The sequence below is a fragment of the Gymnogyps californianus genome, chromosome Z, assembly GCF_018139145.2.
Source record: "Gymnogyps californianus isolate 813 chromosome Z, ASM1813914v2, whole genome shotgun sequence".
NCBI classification, from domain to species: domain Eukaryota; kingdom Metazoa; phylum Chordata; class Aves; order Accipitriformes; family Cathartidae; genus Gymnogyps; species Gymnogyps californianus.
In genome coordinates this window covers 22256369-22283769 of record NC_059500.1, presented here as the reverse complement: position 1 = coordinate 22283769, position 27401 = coordinate 22256369, and the positions used below count along the sequence as shown (strand labels likewise).

General features: G+C 38.8%; 1 protein-coding gene across 3 annotated transcripts in view; it reads right to left on the bottom strand.

The window, feature by feature from the left end:
• Positions 1-27401, bottom strand: part of MCC (MCC regulator of WNT signaling pathway) — a 205308-nt gene that overhangs the window by 137694 nt on the left and 40213 nt on the right. The window contains exon 1 of one of the 3 annotated variants that reach the window (XM_050913514.1): positions 10344-10626. The exons of the other annotated variants lie outside the window; for them this stretch is intronic. Within the exon in view, the coding sequence (XP_050769471.1) occupies positions 10344-10400 (57 nt within the window). The 5' untranslated portion in view covers positions 10401-10626. Of the gene's footprint in view, positions 1-10343; positions 10627-27401 lie in introns of those variants that run through there. 3 annotated transcript variants of the gene reach the window in all.

Here is a 27401-nt window from a genome sequence, read left to right as displayed (position 1 = left end):
CACACCCAGCTTCCTGCCCAAGGAGTACTCCCAGTGACTTGTGCTACCCTGTCCTTCTATGCTACCTCCTCACTTCAAGTCCTGGTTTCTCCTCCAGCCCACCTTCCAGCCTCCAGCAGCCAGTCTGCTCTCCCTTGTGCCTTTTCCTGATTTCCAAGTCCAGCTCTTGTCCTTGACCACTTTTAATCAGAAAGCATGATCTTCAGAAACTGACAAGGCTGGACTGGATGGGTAAGAGTGGGAATTGTCTGGAGCCAGAAGAGAGCAGACATTTCCACACCTTGTCACAGTGACTGCAGCCTAACCCCAAACCCCAGGGAACAACTGTGGAAGACTTCCATTAACCTCTGAGACAAAGCAAACTTAGTGAAATCTTCCCTGTGGAAGCTTTAGCTGCAGTGATCTAGACAAACCTTGTACTGAGCACTTGCAAACATTTTTGCCTCCTTCCCTGAATACCTTCACAAGATCAGTTAAAAGAAAAATCACATAAATGCTAGTACCCTGGCAAATTCCAATTTCTATTGCAAACCTGCGTGGCAGCAGAAAGAATCACCAGGTGTTCTTGTATTTTTAACATGAGGAAGCTTTGTCGGTTTCACTAGCTTCATTTGTGGAAACAAACCTAACATTTCGTCTGACAGTTTTCCCAAGAAATTTAGCTTATGAAAGACTGCAATTGCAATGGTCAAAGTCTTGCAAAGGCAGAATGCAACAGGAGTTTACATTAGGAAGCAATGTTAATAGATAGGAGTATCAGTTCCACCTAAAAATATTAACTCTGTCATTGCATTACAATACAAATTTTAAAAAAGCTTTATAATAAAAGGCAAGGCCAACCAAAATTTCGCAATTTCCTTAATGACTATACATATTTAACACACAAAGACAAATCTAGTATTTTAACAGGGGTAAACTATTTCCACCTTATTTTGTTCAATGTTCTATACTTTAATAACAAAAATTGTGTTTATTGTTATGGTAGCAGCCATTAATAATTAACTGTTCTTTACAACACCTTCTCATTTAGCCAAAAATAGTGGAACAACACAAGCACAAACAAGCAATGACACACTCAAAGTAAAAAGCTCTTAGGATAGTAAGTAATGCTAGTAATTCTTCAGTCATCACACACTGTTCACATTTTTATCTGCATTTAGAAATATTTAACTTTAAAACAGAGACATCTGGATATTGCAGAAAGAAACATCTGAACAAAGTTAAGTCATGTTTAAAAACACAAATTTAAACACCACAAGCTTTTCTGCTTCAATTTCAGGTTCACCTCCTAAAGCTAAATATTTACATACATATTGTTTTAAAATATTTTGTATAATATAGGCTTGCACTGGGAGAAGTAGCTTTTTCAATGTGCACATCAAGGCAGCAGTTCAACAGCATAGAGCAGCACTCCAAACAGAATTTCAGACTGTGAAATGGAGAAGCGGACTGTAGATGACTTAATGCCACTGTGGAAACTGTTACCTGTTACCATGATTGCTTCCAGCTCACATAACATATCTGTAATGCCAGATTCTGAATTCTACCACAACTCTTTGCTGACATCTGACTTTTCATTATAAGTATCTTGGGATCTTTAAGTGACTCAAACCATTATTAATTACGCACATTCAAATAATGACCAGCAGTCCCACCACAGCTTCACCACACTAACAATAAGAAACAATTCTTAGTTTAGGAGAGTTTACAGTCAAGGCAGGCAACAAAAGAAAAGATACGGACAGAGAAGCAGGGGGATTTACTCAGAGCCAACACAAGGAGACACAGCCCAAGTCCCAGATAGCTCTGGTGCCATCTCTATTCTACCACCAAGGCCCCTCTTCAACCAAGATGCTGGTTTAATGTCTTACCTGGAAAAAAAAAAAAAGTCATCACAAATAGCAATACTGAAAAACTGAGGGAAAATAAAACCAATTCATATGTTTTCTCTAGAATTTTAGATACCAACTACATGGTTTCAGAAGCTTTAATTCACAAAAAAAAAAGACAATACTCTCTAGCTTTATGATCTAGGACAAAAATTTATACATAGGTGGGGTATACCTAAGCATACTGAAAAAATACTTCTTTCTGTATTTCTTTAAATTTGGCATTTAAAGATTTCATCTGAAAAGATTTCTGTCAATTAATATTTTAATTTCAATGACAAATTTTCATGTATAATTACAACAGAATTGGAATATGTAAGCTAATTTCCAGAGTCTTAATGAATATTTCTATTCATTCGAGATGGTAGAAATCTCAATCTTCAGAAAATATAAATCATTCATGCAGAAGGTTCATTTATATGGCAAATCCTGACATGGAACTGACTAATGCAGACTGCCACCAGTGTCAAAACACCACCTTTACCAGCACCAGATCCCCACACCAAACCTCTGTCCTTCCATCACAGAGAATCTTTGAATTCAGAGACCATCACATCTCCCTATGGAGTACATAAGTTGGTATATTATTACTACATGTAACACAAAAGCTCAGATAGGCTTTTCCATCCTATTTAGGAAGCAGAAATTCCCAGTACAAGTAAAAGCTGCAACTAGAAATACTATACAATGTCATAAAGACAATAAAACTTAAACATGAGGAAAAAACCCAGAAGCGACAAGAACACATTTCCTTTTCAATTGTATATCAAACTACTCAGAGCTCCAGAACAAAAATACCTCATTACACCCCACCACAGCTGTCCAATCCCATTACAACGCCTCTCTCCGTGTCCCCTCTTCACACATACGTACAACATAGACACTTCTGCCTTTGCAAACATTAACTCTGCAATCTATGCAGTCTTCTTTCAAAAGCTTTTGTTTATGTGTTCCTTTTCAGTCTATGGATTTGTAGTCTGTAAAGGAACACACAAAAATACCTTCTGAAAGGAGATTCTTGCAATTGTTCCCACACAGAGCCACGTCCTGGTTTGTCCAAGCCTGATCAAGGACAAAAATACATTTTTCTTTTCCAACACAGGTTGGAAGGGGAGGAGGGAAAAGATGATGATCTTTATCTCCCAAAATCTCCCAGGAATGAACTCTGGCTTTTTTATCTAAGAATAAAAACATCAAGTCTCTAAAAGCATTTAGAGGATGCAATATATTGTTAATGTTACTTTCACAGCATACATTTGTCCAAACTGATTTTTCAGCCCATAAGGCATTTTTCAAACATGATTTTTTAGGAGCAAGGAATATTAAAATATCAGGCAGATAAGTTACATAATCTCTGTCTTTTTTTCATTAGGAGGCTGCAGAAGAGCATTATCTGTGCTGACAGTGTCTAGGCATTTTGACTAATCTTTTTATAGTGCTTCAATTTAATAACATCCAAGCCTGGAACACACTCTGTGCCTGATAAGCAGCTCACACAAATCCAGAAAAAAAATTTTCTTTGAAGTCACTATGTTTTTTTACACTGGAAATACCATGCATCAGTCACACTGTAAACTACATACGTTGATCATGCCAGAGCCCCCTCAGCTCGACTACGGATTCGTGTTCATGTTCTAACTCATGTTCTTAAAATCAGCAGTACAGCCCACTGATAATATACCAGCAAACTTGCCTATTAAAAAACTGTAGATTTCCAAATGACTCCAGAAAAGCTGACCTTCCCCTTTCAAAGGATGCTTTCACCTATATAATTTAACATAAGATTTCAAAATAAGCTATAAAAACAGATTAGATTTTTCAAAGAGATAAATAATCTGTAGTAGATCTATGAAATAGAGCAGAAGGTTATCCAATCTAAAAGTTGCATTCAGGTCACTATCCAGGAGCACATCCATTAAAGTTTCCCATTGAAATCTTTTCTTTAAATTAGGATAGATACATCAGTGTAACTGAGACACACAGTAACTCTTTAAATTCTGTAATTATATTTCACATTTACTGTCTCAACACCCCTCAAGACAACAGTATGGGAAAATGTCAGGTTTGCAAGGTTGACTAATACTTCACAAAGCCCATTTGAACTAGGAAAGAGGAGAGTTCACCCAAAGAAGATCTGCAAACTCTACCTCAGCATCTCTGGAGCAATAAAGCTGAGAACACTCTTGTAAGGCTACATGTGTGTTACTGCTACCATCAGATGAAAGTTTTATCCAGATCTCCACTAGAATCCATTTAAGAAATTTTCTCCTTAAGATACTTTGATCTAAGCATACTGGGTTGCTGCTCTCACTTTTCTAAGACTTTAGCAGTTCACACTGTTCACCTTTTTGGTTTGTCAACTGTTACCAAAGAAATCAGTTATGCAACTTTTTCAAGGTTAAACTAATTTAAAAATATGCCATGTTTAGTATTTGATAACCACATTCCACTCTGTTCTATTGCAAGGCTGCAATATTTTAAAGGATTAACAATAAGGATTTATCACACTTCCCAAAACATCTTCTGACTGGGGAAAACATATACCTTCTCTGGTGGCAAGATGCAGTACGCTCTTCTACGTTACAAGTTGCATACACCTTTGACACTGACGGCCAAGGCCATGTCCAGTAGCAGAGACGGAGTTGCAGTAGGAAACAGTGTTTACCTGCTCACGAGAAGTACTGGAAGTATACTGGCATGCTTGTTGCATGGCCAGAGACCATTCAGGAAGCAGATGCAATATTAGGGTGACATTTACTTGCTGACTGTCTTACTGAGAAGACTACCAAACCCAGGAAGATAAAACAAGTGTTTGAGATTTAATCGTAGCCTTGAATGCATACAAAACCTGTTCCCCATTCCATCAGTGCTATTTCCTCACATGTATGTACACTGCAAGCACAAGCTGATGCTTGTTCTAAAAGAACAGAGACACACATGGGAAAGCACCTCAGGGTGGGGATTGCCACTGTTGAACTCTTCCCTTGCCAGTGAGGCTTGGCCCAATATCCTGCTCTTCTGCTGGCAACCCACCTCACCTCACAGCTCCCCTCAGACTTACTCTCTGGCCTCATGCATGCAACTTCAAGCCATGCAGCCCCTTTTCTTTCTGTAATTCTTCTATACCATTTCTTCCTCAAAGTGTAGTAGAACACAAATCTTAAAAGAAAGTGCAATATTGTCCTACTGTAAAATTATAAAAGAAGTCACAATTTAAGCCTTTCAAACTTGGCGCTCTCTTTACTTCTTCACATCTGGTATTACACAAGATTTTGGTGGAGCTCTTCTTATGAACTCACTAATCTGCTTCCTACACAAATACAGACTTTGAATCCTACCTTCCATTCTCCTCCCATTTTTTAATACCCCATTTTAAATACTCCCGAATTTTAAATACCCCATTGTTAAAATAAACAAACAAATAAATAAGTTACTAATTTTTCCAAGACAAATAGCCCATCTGCTTATTCCAGTCAACGTAAAGGTGTCATGGTTCAACCCCAGCCAGCAACTAAGCACCACACAACCACTCGCTCACTCCTTCCCAGTGATGGGAGATGAGAGTTCTCACACCCCCCAGAGATGGGGGAGAGAACTGGAAGAGTGAAAGTGAGAAAACTCATGGGTTGAGATAAAGACAGTTTAACAGGGAAAGCAAAAGCCGCGCGTGCAAGCAAAGCAAAACAAGGAATTCATTCACTACTTCCCATCGGCAGGCCACCTCCAGGAAAGCAGGGAAAGCCGGGCTCCATCACGCATAACGGTTACTTGGGAATACAAGCGCCATCACTCTGAACGTCCCCCACTTCCTTTTTCTTCCCCCAGCTTTATATGCTGAGCATGACGTCATATGGTATGGAATATCCCTTTGGTCAGTTGGGGTCAGCTGTCCCGGCTGTGTCCCCTCCTAGCCTCTTGTGCACCCCCAGCCTACTCGCTGGTGGAGTGGTGTGAGAAGCAGAAGAGGCCTTGACTCTATGTAAGCACTGCTCAGCAATAACTAAAACATCCCTGTGTTATCAACACTGTTTTCAGCACAAATCCAAAACATAGCCCCATAGTAGCTACTATGAAGAAAATTAACTCTATTCCTGCCAAAACCAGCACAAAAAGGTTAAAGAATATGTAGCTGTATCTAATGCTGCAAGCCACAACATTCACATCCTAAACACTTGGCTTCCAAGCACAAAGAAAGAAGCAGAAGGTACAAAGCATGCACCTAAAGCAGCATGGTATCTTCTAACTTTGCTATGCAAAAAAGAATATATCCTTTTTAGAAGTTATACATCATCAACTTATTCAGCAAATGCTAACAGAACACAATAAACAATCACATTATACAAATCATCTGCATGTGAAGTGCTGAATGTATTGCAATACTATAATACCAGCCTTTATCCCACAACAAAATCTCTTAGGCACAGTCTTACCATCAGCAAATTCACAAGGCTCACTTTAATGAAAATTATATCCGAGAACATAATTTGGCTCTTAATCCAAGGATATAATTTAGCCCTTAAGTATACAACTGAGAAAAATATCATTAAGCTCAGTACTTATATTTCCTTCATGTTCCTACACTACTAATTTAAACTGTCCCAGAATTAGGCATGGGCATAACTGCTGACCACATTTAGCCCAATAGGTGTACTAGGTCAGACCACAGATCTCCCTACCTCAGCACACCATCTCAACAGTGGATGGCCAGGGGAGCATATAAGAAGAAAGCTAGTATGTAGTGATACCTCCCCAGAATGCTGGGGCTTTAAGCCAGGTAGTGTCTTTGAATTTGGAAGACGAAGAAGAAAATACAGATTAGACAATCCACCTCCTTCTAGATGAACACCTTGTTCGGCAGAAAAACTGAATGAATATGTACAAAGCATATAAGTTCTAATATAAAGTTTCACTTTTAGCTATGTAAAAAACAGTCTGTAATTGCAGTTTCTGTGCACCAAACTGTTTACCTGTACATGTTTTCAGTAATATTCACAATGTTGACTTTAAAAATATGTCTTGTGATTACATTAAAGGTTCCCAGTACTGTATGACTAAAAAATTGAAGGGATCCAAAGAGCACTTAGCTAATTTGGGTGTCATGTACTGCATACAAATCACATCCTTCCTTGACCAAGCCTTAAAAAGCAAACTCTGTGAATCATGTTAAGCCATAATATTGACAGGTGAAGGCCCATTTCATAATAGTAGATCTGAGCTTGGCTGGACACTGTTACTTATTCACAAAGGTACCAAAGGCTGTCATACATTCTCATGGAGTACAGCAACATCATCTGCAAATTCTAGATTTTTTAGATTTGCCTCTCTTAATGTACCATATATTAAAAAAACCCCAAACCTAACACCACCACCAAGCAAACCTTGCTATGTGAGAACAATGCTTCTTCTACCTCTCTAAGCAGTTACAACACACTGAATCTACCATACAAACAGCACATTGGCTAATCTTTCTTTGGACAGAAGAAAGAGAAGGTTGAAGGGAGAGAAAAGCGAAAGAAACAGGATAACATGTACTGATACATGTATCAATAAACAACAGCTTGAACTCTGGAGCTAGGGAACCACAGAGCCTAAGTTTTGTAGAAGTCTGACTGACAACAGAAATCAGATATTTTTTTTCCTGCTTTCTGCATGACCTTTGGACGGGGATGAGGGGAGTAAATAAAGACTATCAAGATCTCTGTTTACCTGGACAAGAGTTTAGGAATAGCAAACATCAACCACACACAAGTTTCTACAATCACACTGTGTCTTAAAAATAAGACATGCCTTAATTTTTGCCTATTTCCCAAAGAGAGATGTAAATCTCAAGTAGAAAGTTTCAATACAAATGGAATGAGTTGCAATAATTTCATTTTCTAATTTGTCTAATGCATCCATTCAAGAATGCATTTACTATATCTTCAGGGCTTTGTAGTTTTCCTGTTGATTTTAATAACAGCAGTTTCATGCCTAGAGCTCCATGTACTGAGATAAAGAGATCAAGGCACCTACACCAAAACCCACTGTGCATCATCTGAATCATAGTCTTTTTTGGTCTGTTATCATATTTGTCATTCAGACATATACAGTGGTAGCACCCCACTGTCATGTGAAAATTTGAGCTGACCGTAGAGATAGAGGTGCAGGTGAAAACACACTAAGACAGCAGCCATTTAATCAAATTCCTATTGTAGCCAGTTCCAAATTTTTGCATTGTTTAAATGAACACAATGTGACTGTTTTCCATTGATCAAAAACAAAGACGGTGTACAGAAGATACAGCTAGAAAGGAAGGAAAAGGGGGACTGCATGACGAAGAGGTGAGAAACATAGATATATAAACCATAGATACAGCCTTTACCCAGGGCTTTCTATCTTCAATTACAGCAAGCAAAACAGTACCAGTAACCAATAGGAAAAGGCCTAATATGAGCATACAAATTACAGGGAGTTAGTTGAGTAATTAATGGTTAGAGGTGAGCAACTAACTGCATCTCAGAGTACTTAAGCATCTTCTCGCCTAGGGGAGGTGGACTATGATGCTTCTGTAAGGCCTCCATGTTTCATTCAAAACACACTGTTTTATCCAGACCAGTGCTGAAGCTGACCCGGCCCTTTGAGTGACTCAGGCTAAAGCACACTCGTACAAGTGGCTCAAGTAGCAAAGATGAAGACTAGCAGCAAAGAAATGATGATTAGCAGCTGGGGAAAGTTAGGAGTGTAAGATCTTTCCTGGTATGTCTGCAGGGGAGTCAGAAAGGGGCCTATTTCTAATTCACCCGTAGCGCCAGAGTACAAGTGTGAATTAAGTATTAAAAAGAGCTTGTCGGAAAATACAAACAAAAAAATCCAACAAAAATGTTGCATGGTGTGCAGTCACAAACTTCTTTCAATATTCCCCATGCTAAAACATCAGAAGGAAAAGGTATTTCTTACAACAAAAGTCTTACTTCGTGGATGTGTGAAGTAAACTTGAGTAGGTAATATTTCAAGGTAGCAGTGCTACCAGGCAATACTGCCTGCTCCAAATAACAACCCAAGTATCAAACCTTTGCAACACTCCATGTTTTATGTGGTCCTGCACAGTCTTGAAAATTACATGTTGAGGGGATAGAAAGCAGTGATCAGCAGGCCATCAATACAACCGTAGCCAGAAACACCATGGCAGACTCCTACCAAAAGTAACCTGGGCTTTTACACTGAATTTATGAACTCCATTTATGCTGCATTGCCAATACACAATTTCTAAGCAATAATTTGAAAAAGTAACATGAGTTAATGAAATTGAACTCTTTTGCACTTAGAAGAGGAACACATATGAAATTTCTTTCACAAGAACTGCCCAGTCACAAACCTACTGTTCCTCTTGTGGGGCAGGGTACTGAACTTGCCTAGGTCTCGCACATTTACTCTGCTTCCCCCTACGCTGTTGTCCCCCTCACTAGCCTACTGATTTATTTTCCATTCTATACCTCAGTGTCTCCGTTCTCTGTACAATTAACTCCAGAAATTGTTAACTCTCATTCTGCCAAGCATATCCTATCTAATTTTCCTAAAAAACCAAACATATAAAGTAAACAAAGGATATGTTACCATAAAAGGTGTATCAAATAAATGGGCAAAGGGAAAAAGAGAAGCATTTCAGTTAAACTGGGACAATACAGACTGCAGATTCAATTTTCTACAGAATTACCTTAATCAAGTGCGTAGGATTTCATAGCATAACTAATTTAGCAGTTCTCAGTAAAGCCCATACAGATGACATATCTAAGACATTTCAGTAACTGACAAAATATGCCACTTCTAAAATATTTATTAAGCATTTGCATAACATCCGATACGGCTTTAATTTCAAATTTATTAAAAACACACACAATCATGTTGTACAAAAACCAGACATACCCACAACTATAAGAAATAACAGCTTACTATGGTTTCCAACGGAAAAGCAGAAAGTTTCCCATGGCTTGTTTTCTTTTAGGCAAGGAAGGAAAGTAACCTAATTCATCTAACCTAAAGAAACAGCATCACCTTGGCTAAATACAAGCAAACACAACTTCTGCCAATGTTGTTGTCTTACCAATAAATATTTGTCACCTTCCACTCACCCCACTTCCCTCCTAAATTAGTCACCATCTACTTAATCTGAGCTGAGATCTCCATATTTCACCTACTGCAAAGATGAATGTTGGGTATAAACACAGCTCTTGGGAGGCAAGGCAATCTCTGCTGCAGGATAACAGGAAAAACATCTCTACATGGTTACAATAATTTGCTTTTCACCACTTAATCAGAGTAAAGCAGCAAAAAAGTTCAGATCATTTCCTGACTGGCACAGCAAGTTATAGCAAGATACACATTCTATTAATTTTTAATTGCATTGCTTGCAGACTGAAAGCCCAAAAGGGGAGCGTTTCTTTTTAAAGCATAAAGAAGGGCACTGAAACTGCTTACCTCACTCAGCTCTGCAGGGGAGTCATTTCCATATTTCATAGCAACTCCAGAATTCATGATTAGACTTCTCAGGGCTTGACGATTTCTGCAGATTTTAATGCTTCGAAGCTTTGTTCAACTGATTCAATACTTCCTTCTCCAAAATTTTCCTGTCTTACACATTTTGCTCTAGACAGCCATTTTTAGTCCACATTGATAGTTTAAATTAACGATGCAAGATCTTCTAAAAGAGCCAAACTGGTTTTGACTTCACAGACAATCCATTGCTGTGAGAGACTTTTTAATACCGTGAAGTGCTCAGAGAATGCAGGGAAGGAACTGCTTGCCAGGATCCCAGGGCTGTCTTAGTCCATCTGCAAGGCGTGCTTCATCTCTGCTGTCTGTTTTACGCTGGTCTTTTCCACAACTCTGTTTAAGGGCATCTCCCAATGCTGCTTAATGTACTAAGAAAAATTTGATGAGCTTCACGCAAGTTCACAGAGAAATTAAAAGGAGAGTGCTGCTACAGTCTTCAGTGTTTGGGGAGGGAGAAGGGAAAAGAGAAGAAAGCTCCCCTCCCTGAGACAAACCAATGCTGCACTTCACGCTAAAGTTTCCCTTGCCAGTGAGCCTGGAGTTTAAGTGGTTTATGATCAAACACAGCTGTCTTGCTGCTGGCTAAAGGGTGCATGGAAGGGGCGGTACTAAAAGCAGAGTGCAAGTGGGAGGGAGAGAGCTACAGAGAGTTCATTTTGGAATTACAGGCATCTTTCCAGCTTTCTGCATACTAATTACTATACACAAAACTATAAAGCTAAGAAACAGGAAATGCCACCTGGATAACAATAAATTGGATTCCTATTTCCCTATTCCCATGTGCAATTAAGTAAGGAAAGTTGGGGGGCTTTAGGGAGTGGGGGTTGTAATGATTTCAAAAGGTCACAGTAAGCCCAAAAGCACCATTAGAAAGCTGCAGATTTTACGTAACACACTGACATTTTACAAAGACTTTGGGGAGGTACTACTGGAAGAATGGGAGAAAAAAGCATTTGCTTTCAACATTCAACTAATAATCTAGAAAAATCCTTAACAAGCTGGATTTGTGGACTTGCTGCACCCATTGCAAGAACTGACAACGTCCTTTCCCCTTCCCTCCATCCCCTAAAACATAGTGACAGCCCCACATACTTCGTGATGCTGGATTGTAATGTACTTTTGGAGTTAGAAGTAGGAAATACCATACTCTGCACTGAAATTTACTTGATCATCTTAATACAATGTATTATTAAAGTGTCAAATGAGTTCAGAAAAAAACCCATGAGAAACAGGAATAAGTGCTATACAAGCTGTGGCACAATTCTTGCACCCTGGCAAAAACATTTACATGGGAAACAACACTCCCCGAGAGCAACATTTTGAAAACCATCTTGTGATATTTTTTTTTCTCCTCTGTTCATCACAGATTAATATCAGTATGCAGACATAGGGATAATTCATCCAAAAGACAATACAGAAAGTGCATTAAGAACAAGAACCAAGATAAAAACATGTGTCACTCTATGATACTAAAAAGCAATAGCACTTTCTGGGTCCCTGTCCTTCCTCCGTGCCCAGCACCAGGAACTGCAGCTCTCCTCTGGCTCAGGGGGTGAGGGGAATGCCACAATCTCTTTACAAGACTTTTTACTTTCATCTTCCAGGTCTATTTTCCAGCCTTTCCTTTCTCTTTTCTGCATTTTTCCTGCTCTCCAGTTTGCTTTCCAGTAGTCTGTATTTTTGGGTTTTCCTTCCTCTTTTCATGCCCACCTTGCATTGCCTCCATTGTTCATTATTGTCCTCCTTGAGAGCATCCTTCCTGTCTCACCTTTACATTCAGTTCTGCCTCTACGTTTAGTGCTTCCCTGTATATTCCTCCTCACTCATCCGCTTTGTTCCCGACATATGTTTCCATTTATCGCCCCTCAAATACCGGCAACGGGCTGCACTGCTCTCTGCTGGCAGATGGCTGTTGTCTCAGCCACAGCAAACAGCACAGTGCCACACTGGGCAAACTGCACTTTCCCCCTCCAGTGGGTAGGAAGCCGAGAAGATGCAGAGTCCTCCAGGCTACAGACTGCGGTATGGAACAGCATATCCACAGCAGTTTTGTACACTGACTTCCTGTGCATTAAAATGTGATTAACAGTGTGTCGTGGTTTAACCCCAGCTACTAAGAAGAGAGTTAACTCTGTCCCAGCCGAAACCAGGACACTGTTTTATACCCACGAACAAAGGTACTGTACAACGACTTACCTCCTTTCTCATACAACAACTTCAGTTCAAAAATTTCTGCAGCTGACACAGTACATTTAAAAATGTTTTACCTTTTCCAAGTTATGCCTTCACAAATGGGAGGCTGACAAAGTTTTTGTATTTTGCATCACTACCCCTATCAACTTTTATATTCCCTCTTATAATCTGCTTAGAATCTGCTCTGATCTGATCTTTGTCCAATTCTGTCACATGTATCACAGGTTCACCAACACAGGGATGAGTCTCAGAATTAGTTAAGACTAAAGTTCTAAGGTTTTCCTTTTCTAAAGGAAAGGCCATATTAATTATGGCTCCAATATACTGCATTTCCCATACTATATCCCTATACTGCCAAATACTTTCCAGCTGACTATAAACAGGCATTCAGAAACTAAAAGTTTTGATTTGCTTTCCTCACTCACCATTTTTGTCCATTCCTGGCAGACTAGCCATCAGACAGACCAGAGCACATGGCACTACAGATGCATCCCAGGCATAACGGTGCAGGACATTTCAGGATCTGAACTAGATCTACTCCGTACTGTACCCATATGCTGCACAGGATTTTTTTTCTACCTCTTTCCTACTCCATACAGTAACACTGTAGAGATACTGACTGAAAGAGACAGACATACTGACTGAAAAACAACAGTAGAATTCACAGTTTCAGATGTGCACAAGAACATGGGAGATACATGCAGATACTTTCAGAGCAAAGTTTATTTAAAATTTTAAAATTAACTGTAACTCACGTGCAAATTAATGAAATAGTTAAACTGAGCTCTGATGAAAAAAGATTTTACTTTAACCCCAGCTGACTCCCACTGCAATCTCTGCATGCTTGCACTGAGTGGTACGGGATTACACATTTCTCAGTTGGAAAGCATCAACTGTTACTTTGAACTAACCCGTAAGTACTGGCACTGCTTGTTTCAATGTCCTTATAAATTTTGCAGGCATTTTTTTATTGTGGGGGGCTAGCTAAGACTAAATGTAATCATTCTTCTAAAATAGTTACTATTATATCACATTTTTTTAAATACTCAGTAGCATCGAGAACATATTCTGAATACCTGAAGATGTAGAACTTGTTCCTCTCTGAAATGTCATATTATCTAGCATTTCTCCGAGTCCATTTACTAACTGAATGAAAACATCACATCACAAAATTAAATTCCCAGATAGACCTGACCAATTGTCTCCAGGCAGTTTCACCGTTTTCAAATACATGTAAGTGACCTAATACAGTAGCAGGGTACTAAGAACTTTGTTGAAGCTGAAGTATATTTTCCCATTGGCTTGTGCCAAAGGCAGGCTTCAAAGAAAACAAAGGAAAATCTCAAGTATGCCAATTATGCATTGCCAGGAAAAGAACAGAGCACCCTGTGATCCAGCGAGAGAAAGGTGCTTGTTGGACTCAGTCCCCCTCCGTTTGGTGGCTGACTTCATTCTCTCTCCCTGACTCAGTTCCTCGCCTAGGATAGCAATGCTCTCTTGCCCTCAACCTTGTGCCTGTCTCCTTTTTTAGCCTCTACAGTCAGGGAGGCGGTTGGGGTGGGAATGGGAAGAGGAATCTCTTAACCTACAGATGTACCTTTCTTAGCCCAAGAGGACATGGTCTCAGTGGATGCCTCAGTGTGTGCTATGACACAAACAAGAAGGCGGAAAGAGGAAGCTAGACGAACCTGACTGTCACTGAGGCTTTCAGAAACAACATCCACCAAACGTGTTCTGTCAAGACAGAGACACTGGCCTGGGCTTCCACTCAATCTCAGTGCATTCTGATCAATTACTCCTTTCTGTAACTCTGAAGCACTCATGATGCATATTGCTTGTAGGTAAGTGCATTTGCACTGACAGATTCTTCCCAAGATAATTTCAGAATTATCCAGGAACAACCATTAGCGTGGCCAGTTTGCTGATTGTTGATCTAATAATCCTAAGGCCACTCTACTCCATTTGTTTACTCTTACTAAACCGTAGTAAAAGAATCATTGACATGTATCAGAGATTCACTGAGGAGTCTACCTTTTGATTGTGTCTGAATAATCATTTAATAAGATTTACTCTATCATCTGGTGTAAAAGGATTCTTTTGGGACAAGATACAACTCTCTTGCCCTTCTTAGCTTCAGTTTTGAAACTGCTACAGAAGATGGAAAAAATTAGCACTGTAGTTATTTTACAAAGCTTCTCCCTCGTAGTATATCTCAGTAATTACAATACTCTATTTCTTAACAATTATTGGAGCAGGTGTGACAATTGCCACACATGAATGTTCCTTCCTTGTTTTGATAGCTGCAGAGTGAAAACTACAGCGTAAAAGCAATTATCTATTAAATATGTATGTATCACATATTCTTCAGCATAGCGTGTACCACCTTCTGGGAAGCAGTTTCACTCTGCATACAACACGCACGATTAGCTGATCACAATTCCAGGATGTATGAAATAAGGCCTTCTTGGTTGGTTCTGTTTAATTAGCTCTGTAATTGAAATGCAACTAATTGAAGTCCATTGAGCATTTAGTTTGTGTTTGTTTGTTTCAATATCATCTCTACAGTTAGAGCAGCACCCTGCACAATCCCACACACAAATTAATTACACCTTCAAATACTTCAAATCTACTCCACACAATTTGAGTACATCATGTTTTTGTTCTCACTCTGGCATAAAATACACTGGTGTAGTGCCAAAGTCTAAATTTCAATGGACAAAATAGTAGCACTCAGAAGGTTAGCATGAAGGCTAAACTTGGAAGCAGAAATTCAATACAGTAGTTGGATAATGTTTCCAGAAAATTCTTTATTCAATAGCACTAATGCACTATGATTTAAATGGGAGAGGCTGAAAGGGATGGTAGGTTCTTCTTGATGCAAACTGTTCTCATTAATGCTAGTGAAGGTTATGCACCTAGGTTGAGAGAAAAAATTCCAACTCATTTGAAACAATTGCGAGTAACCTTATACTGAAGAATGAAGCACTTCCTCTGAAGAAAACACAAGCAAACTTCTCTTCTTTCCTTCAATCACACAATCTCGATTAGTCTAAAAAAGGTAACATGTCTAGAATAATGTAATTTCCAAATAGCACTTCAATCAGCTACTCTCACCTGTTTACCCTTCCTCAAATACTTAATCCACTTAAAAAGTCATGTCCTTGACCTGACCAGTCTCTTTGGGAGTTCACATTTGATCCCTTTTTCCATCCTCCAGTATTTCACGCCGTGAAGCCACTCACCAACCTGTCAAACAGCCACTCTCATTTTCTGTCATTTCATCCAAAGCCATCATATTCATTTTGATTCCCTCTGACCCCACAGAGCCTTAGCATCAGGTCAGGACAGGAAAAGGACCAGGGAGTCAATGTGTGCGTGTTATTCATGTTAGAGACTTGTCTGTGAGGCCAACAGGGAGAGACACTAGCAATTTCTATGCTCCTTTCATGTTGCAGCTACCTAATTATCATCACTGTTCATTTGCTCCTTGCTTAAAAACACAAACAAGGCCATTCTTAAACTACAATTCATACCATCATACTTCTGCTTCGCTTCCCTTTATTGTCCAGCATTCCTTCAGTTCAGTCATGCATTCCTGCAGTTATTAACCACAAGGTAAATTCACTCATTTCACTTCCAGTCCCTACAATCTTGGTAGCCATTCTGATTTAACTTCTCTAGATACAGCCTGTGGTTTTGCACATTTACTGCACTAAGGTGGATTAATCCTACCTTTAAGATATCTACTCTTCTACTTTATCAGAACTTATATTCCTTCACGTTTCTCAGTTGTGAACTAAATATCTTTCAAAAACTCTCACTTGCATAAGAAAGATTTGCCAGGACTCCCCTGCTAAATCTCTCCTATTTTTCCCAATCCCTGATAGTGAGATTTCCTCATTTACATTCTCTCCTTACACCTAAACTCTTTTGGTTTTATATCTTGTCCTTCATACACGCTTATTTCCAGTTCCAGTCCCCACTCCACAGTCATGATCTCGTCTCTGCAAACATTCAGCAACACAATTCATCAGCTGCCCACTTCTCTTTTACTCTTGAACTCTTCCAAGACATCTACGTGTGGTCAGTCTGTAATTATTTTGCCTAATTATAAGACTTCTCTTCACTTTGACTTCCGTTACCACTGGCATATTGAACACACAACTCCCTGACCTGGATCAGTGACCATGTAAGAGCCCACAGTGACACAAAGAAGGGGGAGGGATCATGGCTCCTGGTTTGCATCAGAGCCGTACTTGGACGCTTCACCCCCCCACCTAGCCAAGCATCCCATTTCACCATCTGTGGTCAAGATCTCTTCTGAATGTTTAACAGATGAACTGATGGATACTTTCTGACTACATGTATATATACACACACACACACACATATATACAGTTGTGTATATGTAGTGTGTGTGATGTTTGTATATATACTATACATACTTACACCAAGTATACACATATATATACACTCATATTATATACATGTGTGTGCACACACTTATCTATATAAATGTACGTATATATGAGTATTTGAAAGTTTGCATTCACTGAAATGTTCCATTTGAAACATTTTCAATCAGATGAATTCTGGCAAATGCAAGGCAAGTGTCTGACAGATCACTACTTGAAGCTCTACAAGACTTTTTGGCTGGCATGAGCATTTAAATAACAAGGGCATCAACTTCACTGAGCATTCATGGGGTTTGGGGAGCTTTCATTTTGGCAGAAATTGTAACAAAAATTACTTCAACAATGATGTGAGCTGAAATGATATATATAAAACCTCTGGTGCATCAAACCCCCTAGTTTTCAACCAGATCTATTTTACTATCAACAAATTTAAGATTATTGTAAATTAATTCCTACAGCCCTCATCTGAAGTTTATTTTACTTGCTATCTTCCTTGGCTGCATAGTTTAGTGGCTGCTCATGAAGATCAGCAAGTTAGTCTACAGATCACTTCTCAACTCCCTAGCTATTTACCATCCAGTAAATATGAGTATTTCTTTATTTTTCTAAAGGTCTGTGGGTTTTTTTTTCTCTCCCCCTGGATAGCTAAACATAAAATCCAAGCTCTCTATTCTAACCCCCCATCTGGTCTATAAAATTCAGTTTTTTGCCCTTCTAACTGCTTTGCCATGTAACTTTTAAACCTCTCCAGTGACTTTTTTCCTATACGTCTTCCTACATTTAAGCTTCTCATCATAACCTTCAAGACTGCCTTACCTCTGCCTCACTCATTTCTACTTCAGCCTTCCTATCTGTCAGTTTCATTTTACATTGGGAGGGACAGCAAACAACCCTGCTTCAGCATTTATGGTATCTCTGACTTTCTTTATGGTCTGTTTGGTTCTACAACCCAAGACCTGTTTACACTTTTCTCAAGCCACTTACACTTACTTCAGGTTCATGAAACATGATTACAAAGCTAAAATCTTCTTTACTTTCAGGCCTCATCTGGGTAGTCCCTTACTTCATTAAGTTAAGAAATGACTTGCTAAATATTTCTAATGTTTACTCTCAGATAAGGGTCTATCAACCAACTAAACCAAAGCAAATAAACAAACTCATCTCTTTAAAAAAAAAAGTCTTGTTTGTTCTGTTTTCACAATTTACAATCCTGGCACAAGACATTTCATGATGACGAAGAAACACCTGGCACCCCTGTAGGCGCTACAGAAACAAAGACTTTTTCCTCCTTTTCTATAATGCATACCAGACAATCAATATTCATGTACAAATCAGATTCAACCAATTATATGCACTTATAATCTCTTTAAAAATTCATACGGTAGACAGATTCAATGTCTTTTTCTCCAGTCACTTCCCTAAAATTATAGCTTCAAGTAGGTAAAGTAATACCAGATTCAGTGTAGGAAATTAGGGATGGCTATTTAGCTTAAAGGCACAAACTTCACTTGGGTACATCAGTGGGTTTCTTATTTCATGATGAACTCTTTACAGAACAGACGCTGCCCTTCCTGCAACTCAAAGTTTACTTTGATTGTTTCCTACCATGATGAAAACTGGAGTTTACCAATACACTGCAACACAGCTACTATCATAATCTGTCTCCCAGCTGAGAAGTGATAATGTGTTTTTCTAGCCCAAAATGAAGCAATCATGCTGAAACAATTCTTCACAAAAAGTAGAAACAGTAAGCGCAAGAGAGTGCCTGTGCAGAAGTACTCACCTCCCATTTTCTCTGCACTGGCAGCAAAATAGTTCCCCAAAACAGCTGTGCTGACAACCATATATTCGTTGAAAAAAAACCCCAGAACATAAAGAGAAGCAGGGAGTTTGAACAGTGGCAGCATCCTGCACTGTCTCAGGTCAATGTTCCAGACCTGACAGCGACACAGAAACAATTCCAGGGAGCAGGAGCATCTTGGTGAATTTAACCATGGCACTGACAGGCTTCTATGAAATTTTATTCTATGACAAGGCTTCCCTGCCTTGTCTCGCTTGGTTGGCAGGATAACGGTTGATTATTCTGTTATAACTGAACTAGCACTGAACTACAAAAGCACTTAGAGTCCATTTTCAACTGTGCACTGCGGTTAAGATTTTCACTTTATTACCAAAATTCCTATATATCATGTAACCAAAACATAAAGGTTTAGTATGTGTGTAGAAGTGGGGGGGAATAAGTCTTCTCATCTTTTTAATAAATGAGGATTCACAGAAGCTCAGCATTGCCAACTGCAACTATGTCAGGTCAACAGTTCACGCTTGAACAACATGCAGAAAAGCTGGTAAGACAGAAGACTCTGTGACAAGAGCTACATGGTAATCTTTCTGGCACACCAGAATCCAAGATGTTAATGTTGCTTCAACAGACTAATCCTGGTCCTCAGGCTCAGTTTACCACTGCCAAATGAGGTAATAATATTAATACTATAATCTGTATAGCTGTGTGCAGTGGTGCTGGCCCAATGTACCAGGTGAACTGCTCTTCATTTCAGACAAATGGGAAAAAATAAGTTTGGAAAAGTAAAAAGATCTGAACATCTGCACTGGACCCAGAGCTCCTTAACTACAGCAAACGAAACAGGATGCATAAAGACAGCTTCTAAGCAATGGGGGGGGGAGGAGATACAAAGTCCTTGCAACTAAGTTAAATTAGAAGTTTTGAAACTTCGTCCGTAGACCTTCAAAACATCTACTTACACACATTTGTTAAGAGCCCCTTTTCTAAAGCACCTGATTGCCACATGCCAGTTCCCATCATCCAATTACAACCGCAGAGCTGGGTCAGAACCCATCATTCTGTGCACTTCACCTTTGTTATATGCTTGTAAGAGATATTGTTCAATTGTCACATAAAAGATCCAATTAAAAGCCTCAGTCAAAAGGATCTATTAAAAGGCCGCCTGAACAAATGTGCCCTGTGCTGACACCCATGACGTTGTGCTGTGACGGTCTGCAGATGGAAATGGTAACAGGATTCAAAAAAAAAAAAAAAAAAAGAAAAAAGAAAAAAAAGAACCTCAGCATATATGCTACTGAAGGGAATTTTCAAGAAAGTATATAATTTGCCTTTTGGTCACCTCTATGTCTGTTACGATCCAATAAGTTCAAAAGACAGAAAAACTACATTTCATATAAAATAGATGAGTCCTAGCAGACCTAATCCATAATGTCCATTTTAACTCATAAGAGAAAAATGAGTAACTGAGCACTATCAGATGGCTATGGAAGCCAGAACTGTATAAACACAATGCATAATCCTATTACACCTGATGCCTGCTTCAGACAAACAAACTCCATTACAATGCTGGCTTGAAATCAAAGACAAACAGCAAACAGCTTCCCACATCCCTAAACATAAAAAACGTCTGTCAGACAAAACTGCCTTTGTGCCTGCTTTCTGACAAGCCAAGCCTCCTGAATCTATATTCCAATAATCAGTTCTTGCTTTAATGGAATTCCGGGATTCTATTTTTAGCCTGGCAGAATGGAAACGATGCCTAGTTTGGAAGCAAAGGCACAAAAGGCAAGGTTACCTTGGGCACAAACCTTTTATAAAGAGCAGGCTCTACTGTCCACACCACTAGAATCTTCTTCAACTCCAGGCCTTCCTACCTACTAGGATTCCAGCTGAAGGAATCATTAGGCTACATTTTTACAGTAATAGCTTTTATTGGCAAGAAAGAGAAACTTTAATACAACTTGCAGGTAGGACATGGAAAACAAATGGCTGCAAGGGGAGGAGAGGAAGAGACCTGGCTCCCGTGGTTTACTGTAACAGTATGCACTGGTTCCCAAATACAGAACAGACTCCCCAACAAAATAACTTGGGAAAAATCAGTCTGTGCACAAGTAACTGAATTCTCACAAAGCAGCTATAGCACTGAATAAATTCCTTGAAATACACAGAATCTAAGTGCTTCTTATCCACAGTAGCCTCATGCAGAGGGACTAGAAAGGCATTATTCCAAAAAGATGTGCCTTGAGAGCATGGGATACCTGATGCTTTGGGGTAAATTTCCTTATCTGTAAGAGAAGGCGTGGGGAAGCTCAAGGAGCAGAGCTTCCCAAACCAAGGAACAAACAAGCTTAATTTAAAAACAGAGAAGAATTGGAGAGAGGAGGGAGAAGAAAAAGGGGCAGACTTTGCCAGAAAAGGACATACCAATATTACTGAGTTATAAAATCATAAAAACTGCCCCGAGCCCGCTGCCTCCTGCCTGGTGGCCACCTCCTGGAGAAACGCAGGTGGGACGGACTGTTGAAATATATCTATTATTTTTTATTTTTCTTTTTTTTTTCCTTCTTTTTTAAAGTCTCATTAACTGAGACACTTTACAGTAGGTTCTCATTAAAAGGGACACCAAACAAAGTAGCCTACAAACCAACCATGGAATTACCTTTCACAGTACAGTTCTGTCTTCAGACTTCCTTGATACTTTCCCTTAAAACATCGTTTCCCAAAAGAAATACCTGTGTGATTTCAATAAAACTCACATTTAATTTACAGCTGATGGCTATAAGTTAAAAAATAGAGAAAATGGCTCATATTTAGGATAGCTGTAAGAGTACACCTAGACTGCCACAAATCTCTATGAAGCCCTCTTTTCCCCATCCCCTACAAAAGTATTTTTGCTTTCTTTGGCAACCAGACAATCTTTCCTGTTTTTAAGGAGTTAATTTTAAAATCTACATTTACTAGCTTAGTTAAAATGAGCCAAAAATGTAGCTTAAAAAAATTACAGTACACATATGAGTTTTACAGCTTTTGGGGAGGTTGAGTGGTATGGGGTTTTTAAGCAGTATAATTTTTACTCTCTAGACACGCTAACATTACAGTGACTTGTGCCAAATAAAAACTTATATACATAAGATGGACCAGCAGACATCTGTTATCAGCGGATAACCTGATCATATCAGTCTTCGTAAGGAAAGACTGTTGGTTACATAGGCACATCCCCTGCTAGTCACACAGCAAAGGACACTAGAAATATCAGCTGGCTGTCTTACAGCCAAACTAGGAGGTAACAGAATAATTGATGTATTGTCAAATGGTCTGAAGTGCTGGAGAAAGGGCCGGACAAAGAGATTAAATTCAGCATTTTGAATTTCATCACAGAATGTCCTATGTGAATATATGCCAAATACCAAGCATCTCTGTAATATTCTTTTGCTAAGGTACTAAGTACATTTTATAACATTAAGGCATTGCAAGAAATCATTATATGCTCTATAACATGACAGCAGTACAGAATTTACATGCAGATCACTTAATTCACATTTACATGCATCTCAGAGCACACAAATGATTATTGTGACGCAGGTTGAAACAGCCCATTAATTGCTGTTTCAAGCAGTTACCCAGAACCAGCTGCACTACAGTCTGACATAAATGTAAACACAATGATAATATTAAGTGTGCTCTTTCATACCCCAAAGCTATTCATATAAATAGGTCACAGCAAGTTAGGTTTGCCTGATTATGGAGCAGATCATCTAGGTGGGAAAGGAAAAGCCACCTGTCCCTGAAAATTGTAATACTGACTTTTGGAATATTATCACTCAGTATAAACTATGTCAACTAAAAAGAATAGCTTTCTCAAAACAATGGTTCTGTCTGTCATAACTTGCAGCTCAATGCTCTTAAGGAGGAAAAATTAGCAATGCATACATTCGCTGAGTCTGACTAACAAAGAGGTATCGCAGTAAGAATTTCTATTTTCAGAGAACATGACATTTCCTAAGACAAAGACATTAAGTCCTCATCTGCTAGTGATCATGCTGAGAAACTAATGCTAATACAACTACATACTGCTTTGCTATGAATATTTCCAGTATGCCTTCATACTTTATAAACGTTTGGGTTGCGTACCCAACAGAAATGATGTCTGCATTTGGCATAGAGTCCACAGTCAGAACTAAATTCGGTTTAGTCACCTCAATTCTGCTGTACAGAAAGCATACCCTGTCACACAGATGCACGATCAAAATGGTCCATTCCCAAGCTCAACAAAGTCTTTAGTACCTCCAAATGAGGTACACACACATGCAAATCAGACAGGAATAGCCAAGGAAGAGCATATACCAGCGTAGTTGTAAGAAGATGCATTAAGAATCTTGTTGCATTAGCTTTCTGTTTTGTTCTTAATGGAGACATTCCAAAACCAGTTCCCCTTTAGATGAGAAGTAAGCGCAGATTTGGCAGGTGGAGCAATCTGCGCCAATGCCCTCCTACCTCGACACATCCATCTTGCGTTGACAGCCCTGCGCAAGATAAAGCAGGATTATGCCCACTTAGTTGTTGGCCAGAACAACAAGATGCCGCAGGAAGCAATGCTGGCAACTCTGTAAATATGCCCTTCTCTCTGGTTTAGTAAGAACAACCACATCTGTGGCTGCTTTGAGGAGGAAACAGCAACATGGGCTTCTAAAAGCAAGTGGTCATGAACAAATCCTACCACACTCTATTATCAAAAAAATAGCTGTACTCTTCCCCTCTGCAAGTCAACCATACCATCATCAAATCTTTCTAAATCTTTTCAATCAAAAGAGCTCTGTCAAGGAAGGTGCAGTCAAGGACCTTCCAATATAGCTGAAGTGTCTTTGGAAGGAAAAATCAGAGATTAAAGGATCCTGGATCACACTACTCCAGGGACTGGATAGTTAAAAAAACCCCATATATCAACATACTTGGGGTCACTTTTTAAAAATGTAGGATCTTTGTGCAGAGACTTTCTCAGCAAACCAGAGTTATTTACAGCTAAAAGAACAGAGGTATGAGATCATAACATCATGGCAAATGAAAGAATCCCAATTGGTTTTACTTATGTAAATGTAGCTACTTGTCACAACAAATACATTAATCTTAAAACAACACTGAATTAAGGCAACAGAAACTAACAGTAAGCACACAGACATGTATTAGCATTTATATGCACACATTCTACTAAAAAAAAAAAAAATCAAGTTAATCTAGTCTATTTTAATCACGTGCAAGGAGAATATGAAAAGGGAGTTAAACATATCCAAATCTTATTGCTTCAGCTTATTAAACTTCACTGGAATTCTAATGTGAAATATGCCTATCATATTAAGATGCTGCCCCGTGTGATGCTTTCAGAGAACAGCAATACTTCAGCTCCTACAACAGAGTGCTATCCCTCCTGATAGCACCGCAGGGAACACATCAAGATCGCATGGCCGCCTGGGAAGTGAACAGATGTGACACGACACGAATCAGCTATTTCACTATAGTTATATGACTATCCACATTAGTGATCCTTGTCCAACTTTGAAGATTCAAGTACAAATAAAAACCAACTCCCAAACATGCACACACACAAAAAAATCCTTTGAAATGCTGGAATTCTTTTATATCCATGAAGAATATTTAAATTATTTATATCCCAATGTAATACAAACCAAGCTCATAAATGATTACATTTGGAACACATGCAAGGGTTCCCAGCAGAGATATTTGCTGTAGTATTTAACCTACTGGCACGAACAGGTACATCATCAGTAAGTGGTGACAGGTCACGTTAAAGGTTAATATGTTAGTCATAAATATTGGTACCAAGGTGAAGAGCTTGTAAAGAGAAATATGTTCTTAATATTTAGGTGTAAAAGTGTGAATCTGAAAAACGCTGAAAGAGTTACACACCCTATAAAGACTACAGAATAAATTATCCAGGTAAACCAAAAGCTGAATCTGAACATGCGTTAATAAACCCAAACATAGCAAAATGACATGAAATGAACAGATAAAAACATATGCAACAAGTATGAATGGTTAAATTTCTAAAGCAGCACTTTTTTTAAAAATTGCATCGCTCCTGTGAAGGAATAGGAATAATGCTTCAGAGCAGGTATTATGTTTTTATAAAGCTCTGTAGAGCTGTACAGGATTTAAAAAATGCATTAAAAAAATTCACTTTATAAAAAAATAAGCAAGTGATAGTGTACTGATGTTCATTTAGCTTTTGCAAATGGGAAACTTAAATGTTAAGGGCAGCGTGGAAACCCTCTGTATTGACTGAGGAGTATAATCTATGCTGTAAAAGTACGTAACCACCACAAGGATGTCTTTAGCCTGACTGCACAGTTTAAAATCAAAAGAAGGCAGTCAGAAAGAAAAACACGTAATTAAGTAACAAGAATTGACACTCCAATAGGGAAAAGCACTTCAAGGTGCTGAGAGAAAAACAATCACATGACTTCTAACCAGAAAGCACCTAACTGATTTATGTTCACCCATACAATTGTTAGACCTCTGAGTCTGAAGTCTAAACATCTACACAGAAATGTAAAAAACATTGCTTTCAGGAGTGTGTCCATATGGCCTGTGTAGATATATTTGGGAGAAGGTGCCAGGAACTGTTCATCCAGGAGCAGGATGACACAGAAAGGCTCTGCTCTGCTTTTTCATAAGCATTCTGAAGAAGATAAACCTCTCTGGTTAACTTTAGGAGCATTAAGGGTTCCAGAGAGAAATGTCCACACAAAGGCTGTTTTTAAATATTTGTCCTTCTATTACATGGCTTTACAAAAAGAAATACAGTCAGCTCCCGAAGGGAAGAAATGCAGTTATTAAACCTCCATCAGTTTTTTTGAAGTAATCCTGGTTACAGTACAAAGGAGTCTGCCCTGTTCCTTCTGTACAACTGGTAAAGTTCCCTGGATTCAACCCATAAAACTGTGAAAGATGAGATCTGTCATTTCTGAGAATGAATGCAAGGGAGCAGCTCGGCTTGTCATTGTGGCAAATGCAGTTAGGTAAAAGAATCTGAGAAAGAGACAGAGAAGGAAGTACCCATATTAAATCACAGCTCTAAGAAGGCTATGTTTATCTCTTTAAAGAGTCTAAATTTAGACTCTTTAAAATAATGCTGTAAGCGTGCCCCTCAGAATTAAAACCTGTGTAAAGGGAATAAATGTATAATAGTGAAAAAAAAAGTAAACCATTCTCTCCATTTTCTCCCATTCCTTTTTCTCTCCATTTTAATAAAGCCAAAGCAAAAATTTACATATGACCCATGACACCAATGCTCAGCAGGAGTCAAATGGAGACGTTACTGTATTCATCTACATATAAATGAGAGCCTGCTGATTCTACTATGGTTTGAAATAACATAGAAAGAATATTTAAAAGCAGAAGTATAACAGATGCTTGTTAAAACAAAGATCAGGCATCTTTCGTGACAGTAAGCACAGAAGGAATTTAGAGATGGGAATAAAAAGAAAGCCATAATACCTGGGGATCTTTATTTCTTATGAGCCTTCAGCATTTTTAAGATTTGTACATGTCATAGCAATGCAGTAGCCTTCACATTGTGCATTCTTGAATAACACTGCACACCTGTGTCTTCATACTTGCTGAGGTGCAACAGGTTACCAAAGCCCATCATTTCTGAACCATCATCAGCCAGGAGCTTAGGCAGAGGACGTATTAGTACACACCCACCTTGAAACCTGAATGAACTCCAGATCCAAAAAGGACACAGCAACTCACAGTTCCTAATCCAGAAACAAAAGTATGCAAGCCACTCTTTTTGCACAGCTATATTGGTCTTAAGCAGCTCTACTTAAACTTCTGTTAAAGTGCATGCTACATCCTTTAAAATAATCAATTGTGAAACAGCTCATGTCTTTCCAAAATGGTAATCTTTAAGCAAGTCAATCAAGGCTATGGAACATGTATAACTGAACAGGAAATCTATCTTGATGCACTCACTATTGTCCTTAGACCTAGACTTGCACCTTTTTAAGGTATTACTGTGAGAGCAGTTTTCAGTGTGGGGAAGTAGTTGTTTTACCAGTATAGTTTGATTTGAGTTTGGCAGTGTTTTCATACAAGTCAGAGAACACAGGACAGAACAGAGCTCAGTAAACATTCAAAAAACCAGTGCCTCACAAACCAGTTCAATATCTACCTATTAGTAGTTACATTTAGATGATGTTTCTTGCCTTGATGATGGCAACTTTACTCAAGGCAGGGTCAGATGTCTTACTGGAGAAACACAACATCTACTGTTTCTCTTCTATCTCCGAAGTCTACTATTCTGTTAAAGGAGATATTAGATTGGATGGACACGATTGTTCTTTTACAAATCTACACGTTCTCTCTTATTCATTTAAAATTGCTCACATTTCCAGAAAACTACTGGAACGTATAAATAAAGCTGCTAACTGGCCTATAATTTCCCAGGTCTTCCATCTTACCCTCTTTATAATATATGTGTGCCTGCTCGTTTTCTGCTCTTTCCAGTTTCCATATGGTTCTGTCCCGTTTTGAAGATCAAAGAGTTTATGATTT